Source organism: Rhinatrema bivittatum, chromosome 8 (assembly GCF_901001135.1).
Source record: "Rhinatrema bivittatum chromosome 8, aRhiBiv1.1, whole genome shotgun sequence".
Lineage (NCBI taxonomy): Eukaryota > Metazoa > Chordata > Amphibia > Gymnophiona > Rhinatrematidae > Rhinatrema > Rhinatrema bivittatum.
The window spans coordinates 93,244,398-93,266,826 of NC_042622.1; the positions used below are offsets into that span (position 1 = coordinate 93,244,398).

At 43.0% G+C, this 22,429-nt stretch overlaps 1 protein-coding gene across 1 annotated transcript in view; it reads left to right on the forward strand.

Annotated features, from left to right (window-relative positions):
- The window catches only part of COL5A1 (collagen type V alpha 1 chain), a 385,801-nt gene that overhangs the window by 269,294 nt on the left and 94,078 nt on the right, over positions 1–22,429 (forward strand). Inside the window, 8 exon segments of the mRNA XM_029613239.1 lie at positions 416–460; positions 2,230–2,283; positions 2,909–2,962; positions 12,443–12,496; positions 13,238–13,345; positions 13,567–13,656; positions 13,752–13,805; positions 14,097–14,204. Coding sequence (XP_029469099.1) covers positions 416–460; positions 2,230–2,283; positions 2,909–2,962; positions 12,443–12,496; positions 13,238–13,345; positions 13,567–13,656; positions 13,752–13,805; positions 14,097–14,204 — 567 coding nt within the window.

The following is a 22,429-nucleotide window of genomic DNA, read 5'->3' on the forward strand; positions in this document are numbered from 1 at the left end:
AGCACCTAAAAACAGCACCATTCGTCAGATCTGTGGATTCCCTTTTCAATTTAGTGTTCCGAAACTTGGGTCTTGATTGTAAAAGATTTGGTACCATTGGCTAAAACCTGCTTTCATTGCCAAATTAAAATGAATAATGACAACAATTCAGAATAAACCCCCCCAGATCTTTAAGATTTCAGTTAAAAACCACCAGAAAGCTGACCCAATCCATTGTATGAACATTACTGTCCAGGTGTCAGGCTGCCTCTGGCAGTGTTGTAGTAATATGATTTTATTATTTTATTCATAGAAGGCATACCATACCATAGCTAATAACTTCCTGAATTGTCAATGCTAATGTCCATTTTAAATCATTTTGGCATGGTTTAAATTACTTAAACTAATTTTGTTGTTTGATTTGTCCTTTCTACAGGGTAACTCTGGTGGTGATGGCCCATCTGGTCCTCCCGGTGAAAGGGTAAGAGGTTTAAACTGTGAGCACGGCTGTAATTCTTAAAATTGCCCAGGCCAGAATTAGTTTGCACCGGAGAAGCAGTGAGGAAATCAGTTGTTCATGATATCGGGCCATGGAAAGACTGATGCCAAAAGGAGGCCACTGTTAACTGGGACAAAATTCTGAGGTCCTTATTGGGCTGAAGCAGGTCTATATAATTTAAAATTATATAAAAAAAAATAACATTTGACATCTGTTAATCAACTTTGGCTCAAAAACTTAACTCTGGCCAAGTTGTGGTGAGGCTCACCTATGCCTGTACTCCTGGACTTCATTGCTTCAGTAATAGTACAACATCAAACTAACACACAAGGTCAGTTTTGTTAAGTTCAAAATATAAAGCAGGGAGAATGTGTTCTTTGCAGTAGAATTGTTAGACTACTAAAAAAGAAATGGCAAAGCTAGAAAAACTAGGCCAGCCCCAGGGCTCATTGGCAGTGCCTTGTGCCTCTGTACTCAGAACCCAAGCTTGATGGCTGGTTCCTCCTCCTTGGGTTGGCAGGGAATCCCAGCTATCTTACAACAGCGGCACCTATTGATCAGGATCCAGGTGAAGAGAGCTGTGGCTGGGTTGAAAATAGGGGAAATCACAGATAGCTGCGATTAGAGTCTCATGGCATCCTAGCCTGTTCTCATTGCTCGAATCTTAGTTGAAAAGGAGGAAACTGCAAGGTAAAACCGAAAAAAGTTAGGCACACTAAAAATGAGAATTAATGTCAAGGATTGAGGAGACATAAACCCCAACAGTGTTGGAATTCAGCCCCTGAAGAGGCTCAGAAGTATTTTAATGGATGAACCTACATTCAAATTTTTCTTCCAGAGGGTGGGAAGATAATTGCACATATGATGAGTTTTATCCTTGGCCTAGTGTTGTGCATATTTTCAGAATAGCTAGATATTTCCCAAATGCAAAGCTCTGAAAGGCTGAAAAAAAAGGCTAAACATACCTTGGTTTGTGTAGCTTGAATTCATTCATCTCAAACCCACCATATTCTAAAAAGACTGTGTGCAATATTCTGACAGTGCTGTTCTAGTGGAATATCACTGAATCCTTTCGGAAGCACTGAAATGGTTCTTGTTGAAGCTTTCAGATCATTTTGGCATGTTATTAGGTACAGAATGTTTCCATTTGTCCGTCGCCTTAAAAATAGTACCTGGTGCCATGGCACTCTCGCATTCCCACACAATGTTTCCTCCCAATCCTTGGCTTAGACACTTTAGAAACCTGTCTGGAGGGCATTACAAAAGGGCAAGAAACCATCCAGGACATGGGCAGACATGCTGGCACCCTCAGAAGGTGGAACTCAGGTCATGTTTGCATGAAGCCAGCCAGCAGATCGATATTGCATAACAACTGTTAAGTTGCAAGCACTGTCCAGTACAATATACTGTTGGGCATAGCTCATGGTAGCCTTTTGCATGCCAGCATGATTGCCTTGGGACAGATTTATGGTGGTAAGACTAAGTTCCCCTAAGACCTACATGCAAGAGCATGCTATTGAGTAGTATCCAGTTGGATCAAGCACCATACCAAATTTCCATGCTAATTTAGGATGCTCCAAAATATGCATTTTAGTTCTGCTTGGTACAGGTTTTTGAAGAGACAACCTGTCTGCATGTCATAGTATGGAGAACCAGTGCTAGTTGGGCCTAGCTTGATTTTGCATACTACAGCACTGTTTAGAACAAAATAGCCCTTGTTTTGTGTATTAACATACATGCCTGTATCCCAGGGACCGCCAGGACCTCAAGGACCCACTGGATTTCCTGGACCGAAGGGCCCCCCTGTAAGTAAACATTCTCACTTTTGGTGTCTTTGAATAATATTTAGATCCTGGCTAAGCCATTGGAGATTGTTGAATAATTGGGAGGTGAAGATACAATGTAGTGAATGTACAGGCCATTTCAGAACCACTGAGTTGTTTTCTAATATAAAGTTGTAGGGTAGAAATATTTACCCTAATAATGTGGATTAAAGCCATGAATATATTTGGGTGTACAGATGTTTGTGAACATATCTGTGAGCAAAGTAGAGGACATCAATGGGGCTCCTATGGTGGTTCCTTCTGTGTGCTCCAAATATCTTTCTTTCTCGCTGTAATGAATATTTTACTTATTTTGATGAATCTCTCCCAAATATCTTCTTTCATAACAATTGCTGTTTATTTTCCTCTGATATTTGCCCTCTAGAAGCCAACATTTTTTGGGGATGATTCAAACCCTATGTCTCTATGACTGTGCAACTAGATTTCCAATAATGCCTGGTAGTGTGATAATTGCAAGTAGTAGGTTTATTTGATTTCTAGTGAAGTGAAACAGTTGCAAAAGTGTAATTATTGAACCGTGATATTGTTACCGTGCGAAGAAGTGAGGAAACCATTTCCTGCCTCATTACGTTCCCTTGTCCTTTAGGGTCCACCAGGGAAAGATGGATTACCTGGTCATCCTGGACAGAGAGGCGAAACTGTGAGTATCCAATGGCATTTGTTTTAGTCATTAGTCCAGAATCTCGTCTCGCTGGCTGGTTCCTCCAGACCCTTCCCTGTAGGTGAGGAGATGCTGCCTCATTCTTTATCTACCCCAGGTCTGTGCTTCTTCAGCTACATGGAAAGGTCTACAGAAATCAACCCTTTTTGTAGCCAAACGGGATTGGACTAATGATGCATGACTAGAGTGTGACACAATGCGGTGTGACTGAAACACACTCTAGTTTGCTACACTGGGTGGCAGAGTGTAAAGGAAACTATTGTATCAGCAAGTCATAGGAACAAATAGAATCTAGCATTTCAGGTCAGGCATTATCATCTTGAGAAAGAAAGATTAAAGGTATTTTAAACACTTAAGTGGTAGCAGATGTGTAGTCTGAGTTTTTTGGGGCACAGAGGTAGCCTAGGTCATATTGGGCCAAAAGTATTGCTAAAAATAATTAAACTAAAGGTTTTAAAGTTAAAATAAACAGATTTAAACACTCTAGGAACTTTAATTTTGAATATCAGCATTAAATATTTGCTTTTAGAGGAATCACAGTCAGAGAAATGTTGAACTAGAGGGTCCTCTGGTCTTCTTTCAGCCTAACCTACTATGTAACTGTCTCTGTAATTATTAGCTGTGGATAATATATACCAAGAATTTTTCCTGTAGACACAAAATAGGGAAAACCCTTTGCTACATCAGACTCGATCTTTGTAACTCTGCTATAGTACATGGTAGGTTTTGCTGATTTCACAGCTTTGTGGGCCTGAAGCAGCGTGGCTTAGCTTTGGGTTGTAAGTCTGGGTCTCTTTCTTTCTCTGTCTCTCTGGAATGTGGGGGAATTGCAGTCTGCAGCCAGCAGTCCCCAGGCACACAGCTCACATATCCAGTGCAGAATTTTATTTTTTAAATAAATTGCCAGTGCCTTGGGAGTGGGGAGCGGGGAACTTTCACTGAGAAGTAACTGCATGGATATGGCCTGGTGGGAAAAAAATATACAAAAATCGGACAATAGGAGTCCATGAATCTCACATTTTGCAAAGTGACATGTGTTAGTGGAGCTGTGGAGGCATTTGGCAGAACCTTTAGATTGATCATTTCTATGCAATTAACCTGAATCCAGCATAATGACTACTTAGTACCTGTTGGTTCACAGTTGGATGATGATATGTTGTCTATATTTTGCTATTAAATGTTCTCCAAGACCCTCTAATGAGAATCACCAGCACTTCCAGACAAACAGGACATGCAATGCTCCCCTTGATTTACTGTGCCAGGGAAAACTGAGTCAATATTCTCTTTATTGGTGCTACCTTGTTTCCAGCGCTGCGAGGCTATCTCAGGTCTTGTAAAATCCTTTCACTGACTTTTGTCATGATGGCTGTGAGTTGATGAGGATGCTCCTGGCTGCCTGGTTACTTTTCTCATCTTCGTTCTTTCTGTGTATGCATACGGCTCTTGTCAATGATAAAGGATGATAACTGCACATATTAAAAAAACATTTGTTTCTCACCAAGGAGTATGATGAGGCATGCAGAAGGTATGGACATAATCTGGCTTTCTCACTCTTCTTTGCTGCTGATTTTGCTTTGTCTTTTGGTAGACATTTCATTTTTTTTTTCCAGTTAAATGCATTCTTTTATGAGTTAAAATGAGCTGTGAGAGATGGCTGACACTGTACAGGATTCTCTGCAGGCCAAGATACTTTTTTCTGGACCAGTATAAGAATTATCCAGAGAGGATGGGGTACACACACAGATTTTGAAGATCATACATATTCCTTCTTTGGATGTGGCATATCTGGAGTGACCATTAAAAGTGACCCGTCTTCAGATTGGCCACATCCGAAGGATGGACCCAAGAGAATCTCAAAGGCTCATGTACATCATCATGGATTATTCTTACATTGATCTACAACTAGATTTCACAACCTGCAAAGGATTCCCTTTTCCCCAGGATCAGTCTGGCTTGCCAGACCTCTGACATTGTACTGGGAAGTGGTCCTATGCCATTTGGGCGGTAGGAAGCCCAATGTCAGAGTCTGCTTACCCAGGAATACGTGAAGCAGTTTTCAGCTGCAGTGGAAGGCTTCTCTCGCAGCTCTTGATAACTTGCTATAAATCACATGAATTGCATGGAATTTGAAAAGAAAAGTTGAAATTTAGATGCCTGGCTTGCTGAAGCTTTCAAGGTTTTCTGTTCCTCATGCCATTTATAAAATTGAACAGTAAAATGGCGCAGGTGTAAATGTTGAGATGTGATGCAGAATGCGGCTGTGCTGCAATTGGCTGATTTCTTTCATGTGATTTATAATGGAATATTTTTTTGGTTTGCAGCATATGTATCGTTATTTCTTTGACTGGCTTTGTTCTGGTTGCTGTATGCTTACATTGTGATTGGCTGTATTAAAAGATTCGGGGCTCTATGCTCAAAAGAATTTTACCTTGGAACAGAATGGGAGAACTCTTATGAACGTAGACCCCCCTTCTCCCTCCCTCTGAGTCTAACCAATAGTGCATGGGGCTTGTTAGCATATTTCATGCATTAATTGTGATATTGGGATTAGTTAAAGAAAAATAAATACATTTGTTGTATCTGAAGCTTTGCAAATACAGCTTTAGGCATAACATGCATTTTTGTGATTTATTCTAGATAGAATTCCATCCAAATGAGTAGATTGCCTGCCTTTCATTTGCTAAGCAGTGCTGTGGAAATGCTTTTTTTAAATAAATGCATTCTTTCTAACCAGGAATGGCTTGTAGGATGGACTTTTAAGTCATGGGCAATGATACTGTTGTTAACTCAGAAATGACAGCATTCTGAATGTCTAATTAGATTACATCTGAACAAATTCCAGAGTCATGTCTCTACCAAAGCCAAACAAAATGAACCGAGTACTGGCAGATTTGGAATGGAAGCTATGCCGTTTTTGTTTAGATTTTGCCAGCATGTCCATTATGTACTGGATACACTGCGCAATCCTGGCATTGCTAAATCAAAAGACCAAAGTGAACCAAGACATCTTTGAAACTGTGACCAAAACTAAGCATGCTAAACCAAAGGAAAATTGACAGCCATGTTGTGAACTGCTTAGAGGAAAAGGTAGCTCCTGCAGAAGCTGCTTTTGGAAAGATGAAGGGAGAATGTACGATACGGGAGGGATTCTGCTTAAAATCACGTTTACTTTGCACTGAACGCCATTGTGTACTGATACTTCAGTGCGTACAGATTTTCCAGAGCTATGCTGCACGGTAAGGCTGTACTGTTTCCCAGATTCTGCTGCCACTGCTGTAAGGAGCCATAATCAGGGTGCCACATCAAAACTGACATAGAAATAAAAATAAATTCATAGGCTGAAAGTATACTGCACTAAAGTTTCACAAAGTGAAGAGCTCCAGGAGAATAAGTTGCCTTTACAACACTTGACAGATGTTAATGTAGCGGTGATTTACCTCTCATTCTGAGACACAACAGAGGGAGAGGAGCTGAAGGTTGAATTCAGATGCCTTACAGATGGCCTCATTTGAAGGCCATTACATGCATCAGACCTACTGAGTAACTCATCCCAATTGCAGCCCAAAAGCCCTGGAAATTCTCCATGATGTTTGTTGTTTTATTTCCCTCAGTAGAGGCTTATGAAATTTGCTCCTGTCTCTCTGATAGAGAGCTCAAACACATGATCAGTCCCCTGACAAGATGTGTATCTGATGGGCTGTTTGGCTAACGAGCATTTGGAATGCTTTGCTATGCCCTGTTCTCTCCCCTCCCCCCCCCCCCCCCCCCCCATTAATAAAGACAAAGGTACTTCCTGTTTGCTCACTGATTCCTTCTTGAGGTACTCCTTTCTGAAACGACATTCATATTTATCAGCAGATAAGGAAGTCACTAACAAAAGAAGATTCTTCCTGTCCTACCATTCTTACATGAGAATGGATATTTTGATCGTAAACCGGTACGATAAGACCTTCGTCTTGAGTATCGGTATAGTAAAAGAATTTAAATAAATAAATAAAATTATCAGATACAACTTACTGGAGGCCGCAGGCCTCCAGTAAGTTGTATCTGATAATTTTGATAAGTGCTGTTCCCTGTACGTACCCGGATCAGTCCAGACCGTGGGTTGAACCTCCTGTCCAGCAAATGGAGACAGACCAACTGAAAGGGTATCCCATATCAAGACAGAGCCTACCCTGCATCCCTTCAGTATTCGTCTGTCTCCAGCAGGTACAGGCAGCTGAACTTGCGGTTCCCCTTCTTATCTCCTTATCTTTTGTCCATGTGGGGATCTTATTCAGTTCTTTACTGGATCAAGCAAGTATTATCAATTGTCTATTTAAAAAAAAAAGTTACTTTTGAAAGATTCTCTGCTTTTTTTTCAGGGAGACAGTCCTGTCTTCTCGCTCTGCTAGAGGCCTAGGGGGGCTTTGCCCCTTGAAATCTTCAGCCTAGGCTTCTTTCCCAGTGACCTTTTGGGGTGATACTGGTGGTCCAGTCAATCCCCCTTGACTAGCTGTCTACATAGGGCCGGAGAGGGATACACTTTCCCCTGTACTGCTGTGTTAAAAAAAAAAAAAAGAAAGGGAAAGATTTTTATATTAAGCCCTATTTACCTTTCGCAGAACCGTGGACAGCTCCGGCAGCATGCAGGGTTCACTCTCTGCCTCCCTGATGGCGGCTTAGCTTCTCAGCTCAGCTGTTTTTTTCTCTGCACAGCACTTTTTTTCTAAGTCACTGATGCTTCGTCCCAGCATCTGCAGTGCCTGTGGAGAATCTGCCACGAGGCTCTCCCATGCAAGCCTGTGCTCCGGGTGTTTGCTGGGTGGGGAGGGCCTCTCTTTGGCATCCCTGACTACTGCGTCCCGGGGATGAGCTGTACGACGCATGGCCATGCCGTTCCCGACCCGAACAACTGCAGGAATGGCGGCCATTTTGGAAGCAACACCAGATATTGAAACAGGGCTAGAAGGAGAAGGTGAGGCTGATTCTTTGATTTTTCTGCCGGATTTGAGCCCCCCTCATTCCCCAGAGGGGGTGCCTGACCCCTCTCCTCTCCCCCCCCGGAAGCCAAAATCTCATTTTTCTACAGAGTTTGTGCTCCTTATGCACAAGTCTTATCTGGCTACTCTGCAGGAGGAGGAGGATCTCCTTCTTGGGCCCCCTCTACCTAAGGCCCTGCATGTTTCTCCTCAGCAGCCCCCTAAGGAGGCAGAGGGGCAGGGTTCCGTTAGAGTTAGGGTGATCCTGGGGATTCTACCACCTCCGGATCCTCTGCAGCCGCTGTCAGTCCCTGATCCGGATCCGGATGCTGATCCTCTGCTTCCCGACCCCCCCCCCCCCTTGGAGGGTGACGATCCACGAGTGCTCTGCATATTTCAAAGGGAGGAGCTGGAACCACTCATTCCCTTCATTTTGCAGGAACTGGAAACTGAGGTGCCCCCTGAGGGTACTGTCACAGCCGCAATGCCTCCTAATGCAGACCCAGTCCTGGCAGGACTTAGGGCTCCTCCACATACATTTCTTTTCCATCCCATGCATAAGCTGATGCTGCTCCAGGAATGGGAGTCCCCGGAGGCAGGACTCTGAGTGGGTAGAGCTATGGACAAGCTCTACCCCCTCCCTGAGGATTGCTTGAATATGCTTAAGATGCCTAAGGTGGATTCCTCCGTCTCGTCAGTTACCAAGCACACCACCATCCTGGTGGTGGGGGCTACGGCTTTGAAGGACGTTCAGGACCGTAAGTTAGAATTCTATTTAAAGCATATCTTTGAAGTTTTGTCCCTCGGAGTTCAGGTGACAATCTGCAGCAGTCTCATGCAACGGGCAAGCCTCAGGTGGGTTCAGCAATTGCTCTGCACCCAAGACCTCCCGTCTGCAGAGGCAGAGCAGGCACTCGACCTGACGGAGGCCTACTTACACATTCCGATTCACTCCGACCATCAAAGGTACCTCCGGTTTGAGATCCTGGGCCAACATTTCCAGTTTCGAGCGCTCCCATTCGGTCTCGCCACAGCGCCGCAAACTTTCACCAAAATCATGGTCATTGTGGTGGCCTCTCTTCGTCAAGACAGAGTACTGGTCCACCCTTACCTGGATAACTGGCTCATCCGGGCCAAATCGGAGTCTCTCTGCAAGCTAGCGGTCAGCTGGGTCCTGACGATTCTGACCTCCCTGGGGTGGATAATCAACTTTCCCAAAAGCAAGCTTCAACCTTCCCAGACTCTGGAATTCTTGGGGGCACGATTCGACACTCGACTCGGCAAGGTCTTCCTCCCAGACACGCGAGCGCTCAAACTCAGGGGCCAAGTGCGCACCTTTCTCTCTCTGGCTCTGCCCATGGCCTGGGACTAACTCCAGGTTTTGGGGTCCATGGCCTCCACTATCAATCTGGTCCCTTGGGCTTTTGTGCATATGCGTCTGTTACAGAGAGCTTTACTGTCCCGCTGGAAGCTGGTGACGGAGCAGTTTTGGACGCCTCTACGTTATCCGAATCTACCGTCGCCAAGCTGCAATGGTGGCTCTTGCCTGCCCACCGTCTGAAGGGGGTGTCCCTTCAGACACCGCAGTGAATCGTTATCACGACGGATGCCAGTCTCTCTGGCTGGGGAGCGGTATGTCAGTCCCAGTCCACTCAGGGCTACTGGTCCCCAGTTCAGTCTCGCTGGCACATCAATTGATTGGAGGCTCGAGCAGTACATCTGGTTCTCAAGTTCTTCCTTCCCTTACTCCATCGCAAGGAGGTGTGGGTTCTTTCGGACACCTCCACCACAGTGGCCTACATCAATCCACAGGGAGGCACCAGGAGTCGCCTGGTGGCTCTGGAAGCCAGCAAGCTCTTCAATTGGGCAGAGCATCACCTAGAGCACCTAGCAGCATCCCACATCGCAGGGAAAGAGAATGTTCAAGTTGATTTCCTCAGTCACCAGCGGTTAGATCCCGGCGAGTGGGAATTGTCAGATAAGGCGATGGATCTGATTGTCCGCAGGTGGGGTTCTCTACACCTGGATCTGATGGCCACACTGAGCAATGCAAAAGCGTCCCGGTTCTTCAGCCGCAGAAGGGAACATTGCACAGAAGGAGTGGATGCGCTGGTACTTCCCTGGCCTCAAGACGTTCTCCTATAACTGTTCCCTCCTTGGCCACTGGTGGGCAAAGTGCTCAGAAGAATCGAGCTCCATCAGGGTCCTGTCATCCTAGTGGCTCCAGAGTGGCCTCACAGACCATGGTTTGTGGATCTGGTAAACCTCGTAACGGACGGCCCTCTCCGCCTCAGTCATCTCCCCATCTTCTTTGGCAGGGTCCCGTATTTTTCGATCAGGCGGATCGCTTTTGTCTAGCAGCCTGGCTTTTGAACGGTGGAGGTTGAGAAAGAAGGGATATAAGGAAGAAGTTATATCCACTCTTTTGAGAGCCTGAAAGCCGGCTACTTCTCTCGCTTATGTCCGGGTATGGAAGGTATTTGAGAATGTGTGTGCTGCTTCAGGAGTCTCAGCCCATAAGACTCCAGTTTCCCAGGTCCTTTCATTCCTCCAGAATGGTCTCTCCAAGGGTTTGTCTTTCAGTTCCATGCGGGTGCAGGTCTCTGCTCTCGGCTCCCTCTTGGGCAACATTGACGGTTACTCCGTGGTGGCTCATCTGGATGTCATTCGCTTCCTCAAAGGGGCAAAACATTTGAAGCCGCCGGTACGGGCTACTTGTCCTTCGTGGAGTCTTAACTTAGTCCTTTGAGTTCTCTGCGATGCTCCCTTCGAACCGTTGCGGAGGGCTACTCTTAAGGATTTGACTCTCAAAATGGTCTTCCTGGTCTCCATTTGTTTTGCCAGAAGAGTTTCTGAGCTCCAAGCTTTGTTGTGCAGGGAACCTTTTCTACATTTTTCTGATTCACGGGTCTCTCTCAAGATGGTACCCTCTTGCCAAAAGTCGTGTCTTCTTTCCATGTCAATCAGTCAGTAGAACTCCCGGCTTTTTCGTCTAAAGACATTGCAAGCACTTCGGAGGGTGATCTGTGTCGCCTGGATGTAAACCGTTATGATGGCTCTACCGAATGACGGTATATAAAACTCAACAAATAAATAAATAAATAAATAAAGCGGGTTCTGCTCCAGGTTACGAATGAGTTTTGGGTCTCGGATCACCTGTTTTGTCCTATGGAGTGGTCCAAATAAGGGTATCAAGGCTTCTAAGGCCACGATTGCACGTTGGCTAAAGGAGGCTATTGTGTCGGCATACATTTGTAAGGGCTAATCAGTTCCGGAGGGCTTAAAGGCCCACTCCTTGCGTTCTCAGGCCACTTCTTGGGCAGAGAGTCAGACAGTCTCTCCGCAGGAAATATGCAGGGCAGCTACTTGGAAATCTCTGCATACCTTTGCTCGTCATTACTGCTTCGATGTACAGGCTCCAGTTTTTGGTTCCTTCGGGTGCCAGGTTCTTCAAGTGGGACTGTCTCGGTCCCATCCTGTTTAGGGAAGCTTTGGTACATCCCACGGTCTGGACTGATCCGGGTACATACAGGGAAAGGAAAATTGGTTCTTACCTGCTAATTTTCGTTCCTGTAGTACCATGGATCAGTCTAGATACTCTCCCGTGCTAGATCTGTTCCGTCCGCTCGAAGTTTTTTTCCTTCCTTTATAGGTTTTCGTATACCTGGAATATCTCTTATTATTATTAAAGGCACCAGAAGCATCTCATAGATGATAATGAGAATAAATCTCTATGCAAGAGCGTTGTTCATACAGAATTCTTTCAATGATTCATTTGTTCAATTGTTCTATGGTTCAATCCTTTCCATTTATCAGTTTTCTTGTTGCTTGCTTGATCTTTGGGGAGTTATATTTGCTTTGAAAGTACTTTATACTGAAGGGATGCAGGATAGGCTCTGTCCTGATATGGGATACCCTTTCAGTTTTGGTCTGTCTCCATCTGCTGGACAGGAGGCTCAACCCAAGGTCTGGACTGATCCGTGGTACTACAGGAACGAAAATTAGCAGGTAAGAACCAATTTTTCCTTTACTCAACAACAGCATAAATATTAGTACTCTGGCGCACTGTAGCCCTGACAGACATGGGAAGCTGTGAGCAGCTCCATTGAAATGACTGTGATGGCTTGCGACTCATGCCACCTACAACTATCTGCCACATCTAAGTGGCTGATGCATCTACAGTCAGATCAAGGGTGATGCTGACAAAGTCCATGAGAAACAGTAGCATAGATTCATTGCAAGACCAAGAAAGCCCGGCTCTCATTCATAGATACAGAATTTCCCACAGTGTCCTTTGCCAATTTGGCTTAAGTACTGTGAATTCCTAGTGATATTATGTGATAAAAGGTTCAGTACTAGTTCTGTTCAATACTAGTTCTAACCACTGTACTGGGTTGAAGAAACTGGTGAGTTTAAAATTTGTTTTACAGAGTTAATACCTGGGCCAGGAGCTAGGTATCCCAGTGTCTGATATATGATTTTGTTTTTCATACAACAGGGTTTCCAAGGCAAGACAGGTCCCCCTGGTCCTCCTGGTGTAGTTGGTCCACAGGTAAGGCACTTTCAGTAATTATAGCAAAGATACTTTGGGCCAGCTGTACTAAGCCTTTATCCCATAGATGCAAAATGGGGAAACACTTTAGTACATCTGACCTATATCTCTCAGCTGGATGCTGAAATACCAAAAATGATATACTGTGAACCTTACGGTCTTCTTGCTTTGATTGTAGAGCTAGAATACATGGCTGGTTCCACTGGTATTTTGCGGCTTGGCAGGTTTCCCATCTCCCGAGTTCACTGCATTGTATTAACTAACAGGCAGAAAAGCAGATTTGACTTTTCATTGCTCTGTTCCTTTCTTTTCTTGAGCTCTGTATTTTAGTTTAATTGGATAGAAATACAGTGAGGACATTTGGAAGGTTTTAGGATAGCATGTCTGATCCCATTGAAAACATACCCCTTTTGTGGTTGTTCTCTGAGTGGATAGTGCTGAAGGTCTTAGCACACTTTGGAATGAAAAATGAACAAAATGTTATCAGAAAAATGTTCCCTGTGGCTTTTTGGGTTTTTTGGGTTTTTTTTTTTTACAATCTCCCTTTGTCAAAGTCTTGACAAATTATCTACAAAATTTTAATTTCTCCTTGTAAACTATAAATAAGGCATATTAGAGGGTTGTAGACTAAGATAATTATTATTATTATGATTTCCTTACTTTCTCATGTCTTGTCTCCTGGATCTATCCTCTAAGCTCCACCATATATTACATTCATGTGTTTGTTTGATCTTATCTTAGGGTCCTACTGGAGAAACTGGCCCAATGGGTGAACGTGGACATCCTGGACCCCCTGGTCCTCCTGGTGAGCAAGGGCTCCCTGGCCTTGCAGGAAAAGAAGGATCAAAAGTGAGTTGTGGATGCCTTCTAATCTCTAAAACTAGTTGATGGGTCTCTCCATTGATTGGCAGGAGATATCGTTATGGTTCTAGAGTTAACTGGATTGCATATATTGTTTTGGGGTTCATTGTTCCTACAGCCAACATTCTAGGTGCTCCTGATATCTCTTGTTTCAACTGTTTGAAACTTGTATAATATTCAGGATATAAACATGTTAACATCAATTACAGGGTGACCCAGGTCCCGCTGGTTTACCTGGAAAAGATGGACCTCCTGGATTAAGAGGGTTTCCTGGAGACAGAGGTCTTCCTGGTCCAATTGTAAGTACAAAATAAAAATCCTTGTAATGCTTTTACTTGAAAATAACCTGACATTTAAGCCATGTTTCTCATCCTCTCTCTTTGTTCTGTCATAGGGTTCACTTGGACTGAAAGGTAATGAGGGACCCCCAGGCCCTCCAGGTCCAGCAGTAAGTTACAGGTTTAAAATGTTTATATCATCAAGGCATACAAATATCTATGTATAATCCTGCTGTTTACCAATTCATGGATTAGAAGGAACCACTAAAGCAGAGTCTTTTTTTTTTATGCAGTGTAGACAAGCTCTGTAAGAGAGTTTTACTGCATACATTAGAATACAAAACAGCAATAGCTTTGATTGAACCAATCTACATCTTTATTTTGACTTAATTGGAGGTTTCTTATCTGTTGTTGCTAAACAAAAACTTACACTGTCTTAAAACTATGCTATTCCTCTCCAGGGCTCTCCTGGTGAACGAGGTGCATCTGGTCCAGCCGGGCCAATTGGTTTACCAGGAAGACCAGGACCTCAGGGACCACCAGGACCTGCTGGTGAAAAGGGTGCTCCAGTAAGTGCCATGAGTCTTGAGATTAACAGATGTGCGCCGACATGTATGTGTATGAAACTGACTAGCTTAGACATTTCCACTGAAAGTGTCCTTAGGATGAGCATCTGTTATAGTCACTTCCATAAGAGCAAGATATTGTCAGTTATGTTGCTTATTTGTGACGTTGTGATAGTCAACTTTTAAAAACTGTTTTGTTGGACCTTTAGAGCTTATGCCTAGTTGAAATCAAGGATGTGTGATGAAGACTTTACAGTTGAAATAGATGATTTTTTTGCATATCAGAGTAAATGAAGTGGGTATGTCTGTCCAAATCCAGGACATTTGTTCACCCAAGCAAATTTAGTGTGAGTTGGTTCAGGAAAAAAATTCCCTTTTATGTCATGCCTTGACTTTTTTGGCAATTTCTGCAATGGTTGTTCTTTACCACAACATAGAACAAGAAGGAAAAACCTCTTGAATAAAACTTAACTTTAAGAGAGTAATTTTCAGAGACTTGTGTGGAAGTTGTGCATGTAAAATCAACATATATGTGCATAAGCAGCATCTGTGCACAGGAAGCAAATTTTCACAAGGTCAGGAGTGCATGTATACTGTCGCAGTATAGAAAAGAATTATGGAAGCAGGCGATTTGAGAGCGTTCCAGGGCATGGTTTGGAAGTATGTGCACATTTATGTATATTATAAATGGAGAGCATGCATGCATCATCAAACATGCAAGCATACTTTTACACCTGCTTATCAAGTCATGGATAGTACATATAACTTCTCTTTTGTTTGCAATTTTTGGGTTGGGGGGTGGAATCTGGTGAAAGTAGTGGAGAGTGTGCATGAACTGGTGGAGGGTGTGGGTGAACGAGTAAAGGTCTGAGTCAAAAGATGCTTGGAAATACATGCACAAGTATTTTCATAAGCAAGACGGACATATATCAGCTGGCTTTATTAAGTACCTGTCACAGCACATAAACTGGGTATAATTAGGGATGTGAATCGTGTGCTTGATCGTCTTAACGATCGGGTTCGGCTAGAGGGAGAAAAAAGTCTGATCGGTGGTGATGTGAATCGGAATCGGTTCTGATTCACATCGTTAATTTTTTTTTAGTGAGGCCCGACCCTTTAAATTGAGCCCTTACCTTCTCCCACCCTCCCGAACCCCCCAAAACTTTTTACGAGTACCTGGTGGTCCAGTGGAGGCACGGGGACCGATCTCCCGCTCTCGGGCCATCGGCTCCATTTGGCTGCCACTCAAAAATGGCACCGATGGCCCGATAAAAAAAACCAAAACACCCAACCCTTTAAAAATGACCCCTTAGCTTCCCCCACCCTCCCGATCCCCCCAAAACATTTTAAAATTACCTGGTGGTCTAGTGGTGGTCCCGGGAGCGATCTCCCGTTCTCGGGCCGTCGGCTGCCATTCATAAAGATGGCGCCGATGGCCCTTTGCCCTTACCATGTGACAGGGTATCCGTGCCATTGGCTGGCCCCTGTCTAATGGTAGGAGCACTGGATGGCCGGCGCCATCTTTATGATGGTGCCGGCCATCATTAAAGATGTTTTATAGGGTCGGGGTGGGTTTAGGGGTTGTTTTGGTGTGCCGGTTTTCCCCCCCTCCCCCGATTTATGATTTTTCACGATAAATCGGGGGAATTTCTATTGTATCGTGACTCTTAATGATTTTTGATGATTTAAAAAATATCTGACGATTTTTTTAAATCATCAAAAAACGATTCACATCCCTAGTTATTATGCCCACAATATATGCACATGCTTTTTTTAAAATAGGTGTATAAACTATGTGGATCCCTGCATTAAAAAAAAAGTGCATGTACTGAAACTTATGCGGATACTTTCAGGCTGGTGACAAGTGGCATTTTATAAACTGTGTGGCTATTGCTGTGCAGTTTATTAAATACAGGCATGGCATTAGGCACAACTACTTATGTGTGCATGTGCTGAGTTATGCATACTACTGAAAATTACCCTTTAATTGCCTCTTACAGGGAAGGCCTTCTCACCCACTCACCCATAATAAATATATGGGATAATTGATAGTCCCACATCTCATATGTATTTATTTATATTACATGTCTTATATTCTGCAATTTCAAAATTAATTGATCAACATGGCTTACATAAAGACATACCCAGTTCACAAAAACATATATAAAAATAATTGTATCCATAGGGTTGTCTGGTGAGAGGTTGTATGTGTGCACCCAGTGCAAAGAGCTTGCAGGGAACAAGTGGCAGACCTGGATGAGCTGAGGCAGACAGAGAGTTATATAGAGGAGACCTTCAGGGACATAGTAGAGTGGTCCCAACTCCAACCTAGCAGCCCTTGTTCTGCTTTGGAAAAGCAAGGTCACCTGGCAGGAGACTCTTACCTTGCTGAGGCAGGAAGTGATCCTGGAGCTAGGATCTGTCTCAAGGCGATTTGTTATCCTCTCGTACTGAGGATATGTCTCCACCGGTCTGTGACTAGGAGGGAAGGGTTAGGATGGCCATTGCAGTAAGTGATTTAACCATTAGGAATGTGGACTGATGGGCATGAAGATCACTTGGTAACTTGCCTGCCTGGTGCAAAGATAGCAGACTTCACAAGCCACCCAGATAAGATTTTAGAGAGTGCTGGGGAGTTGCTGGCTGTCATGGTAGATGTAGGTATCAATGATATAGGAAGGTGCAGGAGGGAGGTTCTGGAGGCTAAATTTAGGCTCTTAGGAATTTGAAATCCAGAACTTCCAGGATCACATTCTTAGACATGCTTCCCATTCCATGCGCAGGACCCCAAGAGGCAGGCCGAGCTCCAGAGTCTCAATACGTGGATGGGACAATGGAGCAGGGAAGAGAATTTTAGGTTTGTTAGGAACTGGGGAACATTCGGGGGAAGGGGAAGCCTATTCCAATAGGCTGGGCTCCACCTTGACCAGAGAGGAACCAGGCTGCTAGCACTAACCTTTAAAAAGGAAATGGAGCAACTTTTAAACTAGATGATGGGGGAAAGCCGACAATTGCTCAGAAGTGCATGATTTGGAATGATATATCTTTGAAGGATACTAAGAAACAGGAAAGTTAGGGCATTCCAACTGAGAAATTGCAATAAATGTTAAAATAACCCAGATGCCTTTAAATAAAGAGCAGACAGATTACAAATCACCCCTGTCAACTGATAAGCAATTGCTAATACAAACAGGAAACATACTTTGAAGTGTCAGTATACAAATGCTGGAAGTCTAAAAAATAAGATGGGAGAGTTAGAATGTATAGCACTGAATGAAGAGGAAGATATAATTGGCATCTGAGAGACCTGGTGGAAGGAGGATAACTAATGGGACACTGTCATACCAAGGTACAATTTATATTGCAATGATAGGATGGATCAAATTGATAGAGGGGTGGTGTTATATGATAAAGTGGGCATAGAGTCAAACAGGATAGAAGTTCTGTAGGAATCAAAATGTACTGTAGAATCTTTATGGATAAAAATTCCATGAGAGAAAGGAAATGGAATAGCATCCACCTGACCAGAATGAACAAACAGACGATAAAATTAGGCCGATACAGAAAAACATGCGGGAGAGCTGGCGAGCGCCCACTCTCCCGGTGCGAGCATAGGCCACTCTCCTGGGCGTGCGATTCAGGAGGTTGTCCTATGCAAATTAGGGCCCGCGGTAAAAGAAGGCGCTAGGGACACTAGCGCGTCCCTAGCGCCTCCTTTTTGACAGGAGCGGCAGCTGTCAATGGGTTTGACAGCTGACGCTCAATTTTTCCGGCGTCAGTTCTTAAACCCGCTGACAGCCCCGGGTTCGGAAAACGGACGCCGGCATAATTGAGCATCCGTCTTCCGACCCGCGAGCCGCGGGCTGATTTTTAATTTTTTTTTTTTTTAGTTTTTACTTTTTTTTTACTTTTGGGGCTTCCGACTTAATATCGCTATGATATTAAGTCGGAGGGTGTACAGAAAAGCAGTTTTTTTCTGCTTTTCTGTACACTTCCCCGGTGCTGGTCGAAATTAACGCCAGCCTTTGGGCAGGCGTTAATTTCTGAAAGTAAAATGTGTGGCTTGGCTGCACATTTTACTTTCAGTATCGCGCAGGAATAACTAATAGGGCCATCAACATGCATTTGCATGTTGCGGGCCCTATTAGTTTCCAGGGGGTTGGACGTGCGTTTTCGACGCGCTACTACCCCTTAGAGTATAAGGGGTAAAGCTAGCGCATCAAAAACGCACGTCCAAACCTGGGCTAACAGTGCGCTCCACCGGAAGGTGTAAGGCAGATATCCAGCGCACTGTACTGTATTGGCCTGAAAATAAGCAACCCAGTAATAATGGATGATTTCAGTTACCCCAGTATTGATTGGGTAAATGTCACATGAGGACATGCTGAGGAGGTAAAGTTTCTAGATGAAATAAATGACTGCTTCAATGAGTAGCTGATGTAAGAACTGACAAGAGGGGGAGCTATTTTAGATCAAATTCTTAGTGAAACACATGATTTGGTGTTGGGGGCCACTTGGCAATCATGACGATCAAATTTGACTTAATAACTAAAGAGATGACATTAAGGAAATCTACTGTAAAAACATTTAACTTTCAAAAGGGAGACTGATAAAATGAAGAAAATAGTTATGAAAAAATTGAAAGGGGCAACTGCAATATTTAAGACTTTACATCAAGCATGGACGTTGTTTAAAAATATTAGCTTGGAAGCCCAAACCAGATGTATTCCACAGATTAAAAAAGGTGGAAGGAAGGTGAAATGACTGCCAGCATGATTAAAAGGTGAGGTGAAAGAAGTTATTCCAACCAAAAGAAAATCTTTCAAAAAATGGAAAAGGGATCCGAATGAAGAAAACAGGAAACAGTAAAAGTACTGACAATTTAGAGGCAAAGAACTGAAAAAGGAAAGCAAAGACAAAATTTGAAAAGAAGCTTGCAGTGAAAGCAAAAACTCAGAATAAAATAATTTTCAGGTGAATTTGAAGCAAAAGGCTTGAGGAGATCCGTTGGATATTTAGATGTTCAAGGAGTAAAAGGGGCACTAAGGGAGGACAAAGCCATAGCAGAGAGACTAAAAGAATTATTTGCTTTGGTCTTCACTGAGGAAGGTGTAAGGCAGATATCCATGCCAGAAGTGATGCTAAAGGTGATGATTCAGAGGAACTGAAAAAAATGTCACTGAATATGGAAGATGTAATAGGGCAAATTGACAAACTTAGCAAATCATCTGCATCAGATGGTATGTATCCCAGAGTTCTGAAAGAACTGAACAGTGAAATTGCAGACCTATTATTAGTAATCTATAAGCTATCATTAAAAGAAGATACAATACCTAAAGACTGGACTGGAGGGTAGCTAACTTAATGCCAGTTTTTAAAAAGGGTTCCAGGGATGATCCAGTAAACTGTATACAAGTGAACCTCTTGTCAGTGCTGGGAAAAAATGGTTGAAACTATTATAAAGAACAAAATAACGGAACATATAGATGGACATAGCACAATGGGACAAAGCCAACATGGATTTAGTCAAGGGAAGTCTTGCCTCACCAATCTGCTACATTTTCTTGAAGGCGTGAATATCATGTGGATAAAGGTGAACCAGTTGATATAGTGTATCTTGATTTTCAGAAAGCATTTGACAAAGTACCTCATGAGAGCCTCTTGAGGAAATTAAAAAGCCATGGGATAGAAGACAATATTCTATTGTGGCTTGAGAATTGGTTAAAAATAGAAAATAGAGAGAAGTTCTAAATGGTCAATTTTCTCAGTATAGAAATTTGTATAGGTGAATACCCTAGGGATCTATAATGGGACCACTGCTTTTAGATGACCTAGAGATGGGTGAGGTGATCAGATTTGCTGTTGGTACTAAATCAAGACGATTGTGAGAAATTACAAGAGGACTTTGCGAGACCGGACATCCAAATGGCAGATGACGTTTAATGTGGACAAGTACAAAGTGATGCTCATAGAGAAAAGCAAAACAAATTATAACTACATAATGCAAGATTCCACATTGGGAAACACTACCCAGGAAATGATTTATGTGTTATCGTGGATAATATGTCAAAATTCTCTGCTCATTGTGTGGCAGCGCCAAGAAAGCAAATAGAATGTTAGCAATTATTAGGAAAGGAATGGATAAAGTAGAGAATATCATAATGTCTCTGTATCGCTCCACGGTGTGACCACACCTCAAGTATTGTGCAATTCTGGTCACCACATCTCAAAAAAGATATAGCAGAATTAGAAAAGGTACAGAGAAGGGTTATCAAAATGGAATAAAGGGGATGGTATGATTCCCCTAAGAAGAAAAGCTAAAGAGCTTAGGGCTCTTCAGCTTGGAGAAGAGATATTGAGGGGGATATGATAGTGGTCTATAAAATAATGAGTGGAATGAAATGGGTAACCATGAATAGGTTGTTTAATCTTTTAAAAAGTACAAAAACTAGGGGACACAATGAAATAGGAGAAAATATTTTTTCACTTAATGCATAATTAAACTCTGGAATTTGTTGCTTCAGGGTGTGGTAAAAGCTGTTTGTATAGCTAGGTTTAAAAAAGGTTTGGAGAAGTTCCTGGAATAATAGTCCATAAACCATTATTAAGGTGGATTTGGGGATATCCATTGTTTATCCCTGGGGTAAGTAGCATGGAATCTATCAGCCGTGTGGGATTCTGCCAGGTACTTGGGTCCTGGTTTGGCCACTGTTGGAAACAGGACAGTGGCTTGATAGACCTATGGTCTGACCTAGAATGGCAAATTTTATGTTCTTATGTCCATGTAGAATTTGGGCACATTGCTACAGAACCGCTGCTGGATGATTCAAATGCCGATCACTTACAAATTTCAAAACCAAGCATGGGTTGCAATCTAGAAGTAAGATAGTTGAGTTTAGCGGGACAAATCAAACACTAATCATGTACAAATTTCAAAACCAAGCATGGGCTGCAGTCTAGAAGTGAGACAGCTATTTGATATAGAGTTTAGAGTGTTTCTTGGCACATTGGGTAAAAAAGTTGAAGGCTATCTGCTGACATACTGGTGACCACTTTATCCATTAGTTCATCTCTCCTACCTGTGAAACTAAAAGAAATTGTATTTTGTTGGTGTATGATACTCTCTTATGTGGGCATTTCAAACTTTTTTTCCATATACAAATGAAAAGGAGGGTTGAGAAGGTAAGGCTAGGTAACTAAAAAGTAGAAGAGCGAAGAGCAAACAGGGTGAACAAGCAAAGGAAAGTGAAATAATAGAAATACAGAAATAACGACCTCTCAAGCATGAGGATGAAACAAGTGAAAATGAGGAAAAAGACATTGAATCACTAGAAAAGAGAGCAGGGAGGCTTCAAAAATATTCAGAAGAAAAAAGAAGGAAGAGAAATATGGAAACAGAAAAAGAGAGAAGTGCTAGGCTTCAAAAGAGAAAGGAGGGGAGACAAAGCAAGAATAGTATTGAAAAAGAAGAAAGAGCTAAGAGATTATGGAAGGACACAGAAGAAAAGAAAAGGAAAAGAGATATAGAAAGAGAGCGAGAAGCCAGGCTTAAAGGGAAACAAAGAAGAATATCTAAGGACACAGAGGGACAGATACTATCCGGGCTTCAAAGGAGTGCCAAAGGAGAGCAAAGGAGAAGGTGTGAGGAGTAAGAGGAGAGACTTCTCTTACATATTTCCAGATCCAAAGTCTGCATACTCCTCAAACATTTTTCCAAAGTCCCACCGGCTTGCTATCCTTCCACTGTTTTCATTATCATTCTCCACCTGTTGTGATACAGTGGGCTTTCTAGAAGTCCTTATTAAAAATCAAATCTGCCAGGTTTCAATCCTGATGTTTGCTGGGATTTTGCAGTAATAGCACCGCATCACCTAAAGCCTCAGATGAATGGATAATACTAGAATCCTTCCTTTGCAAACAAATATTTCAGCTCACTCATATTTTTTATGGGAAATATCTGAATATCTGCAGAGCAGACTCTGAATTAAGACATTTATGATGACTAATTTACAATGCTAAAGATACTTTATTTCTCACTGAATCCTGCCTTTTGAGATTTACTAGAAGATGCAACCAACGTCCTAGAGCAAGGAGGAACTTTTGAAACGTTTGGCACAGAGGAAACCTACAGTGGGGCAGATTTTCAAAGGGTTACACGCGTAAGATACGCGCGTAACCCCGAAAAAGCTGCCCCTTCCACCCCCTGCACGCGCCGAGCCTATCTTGTC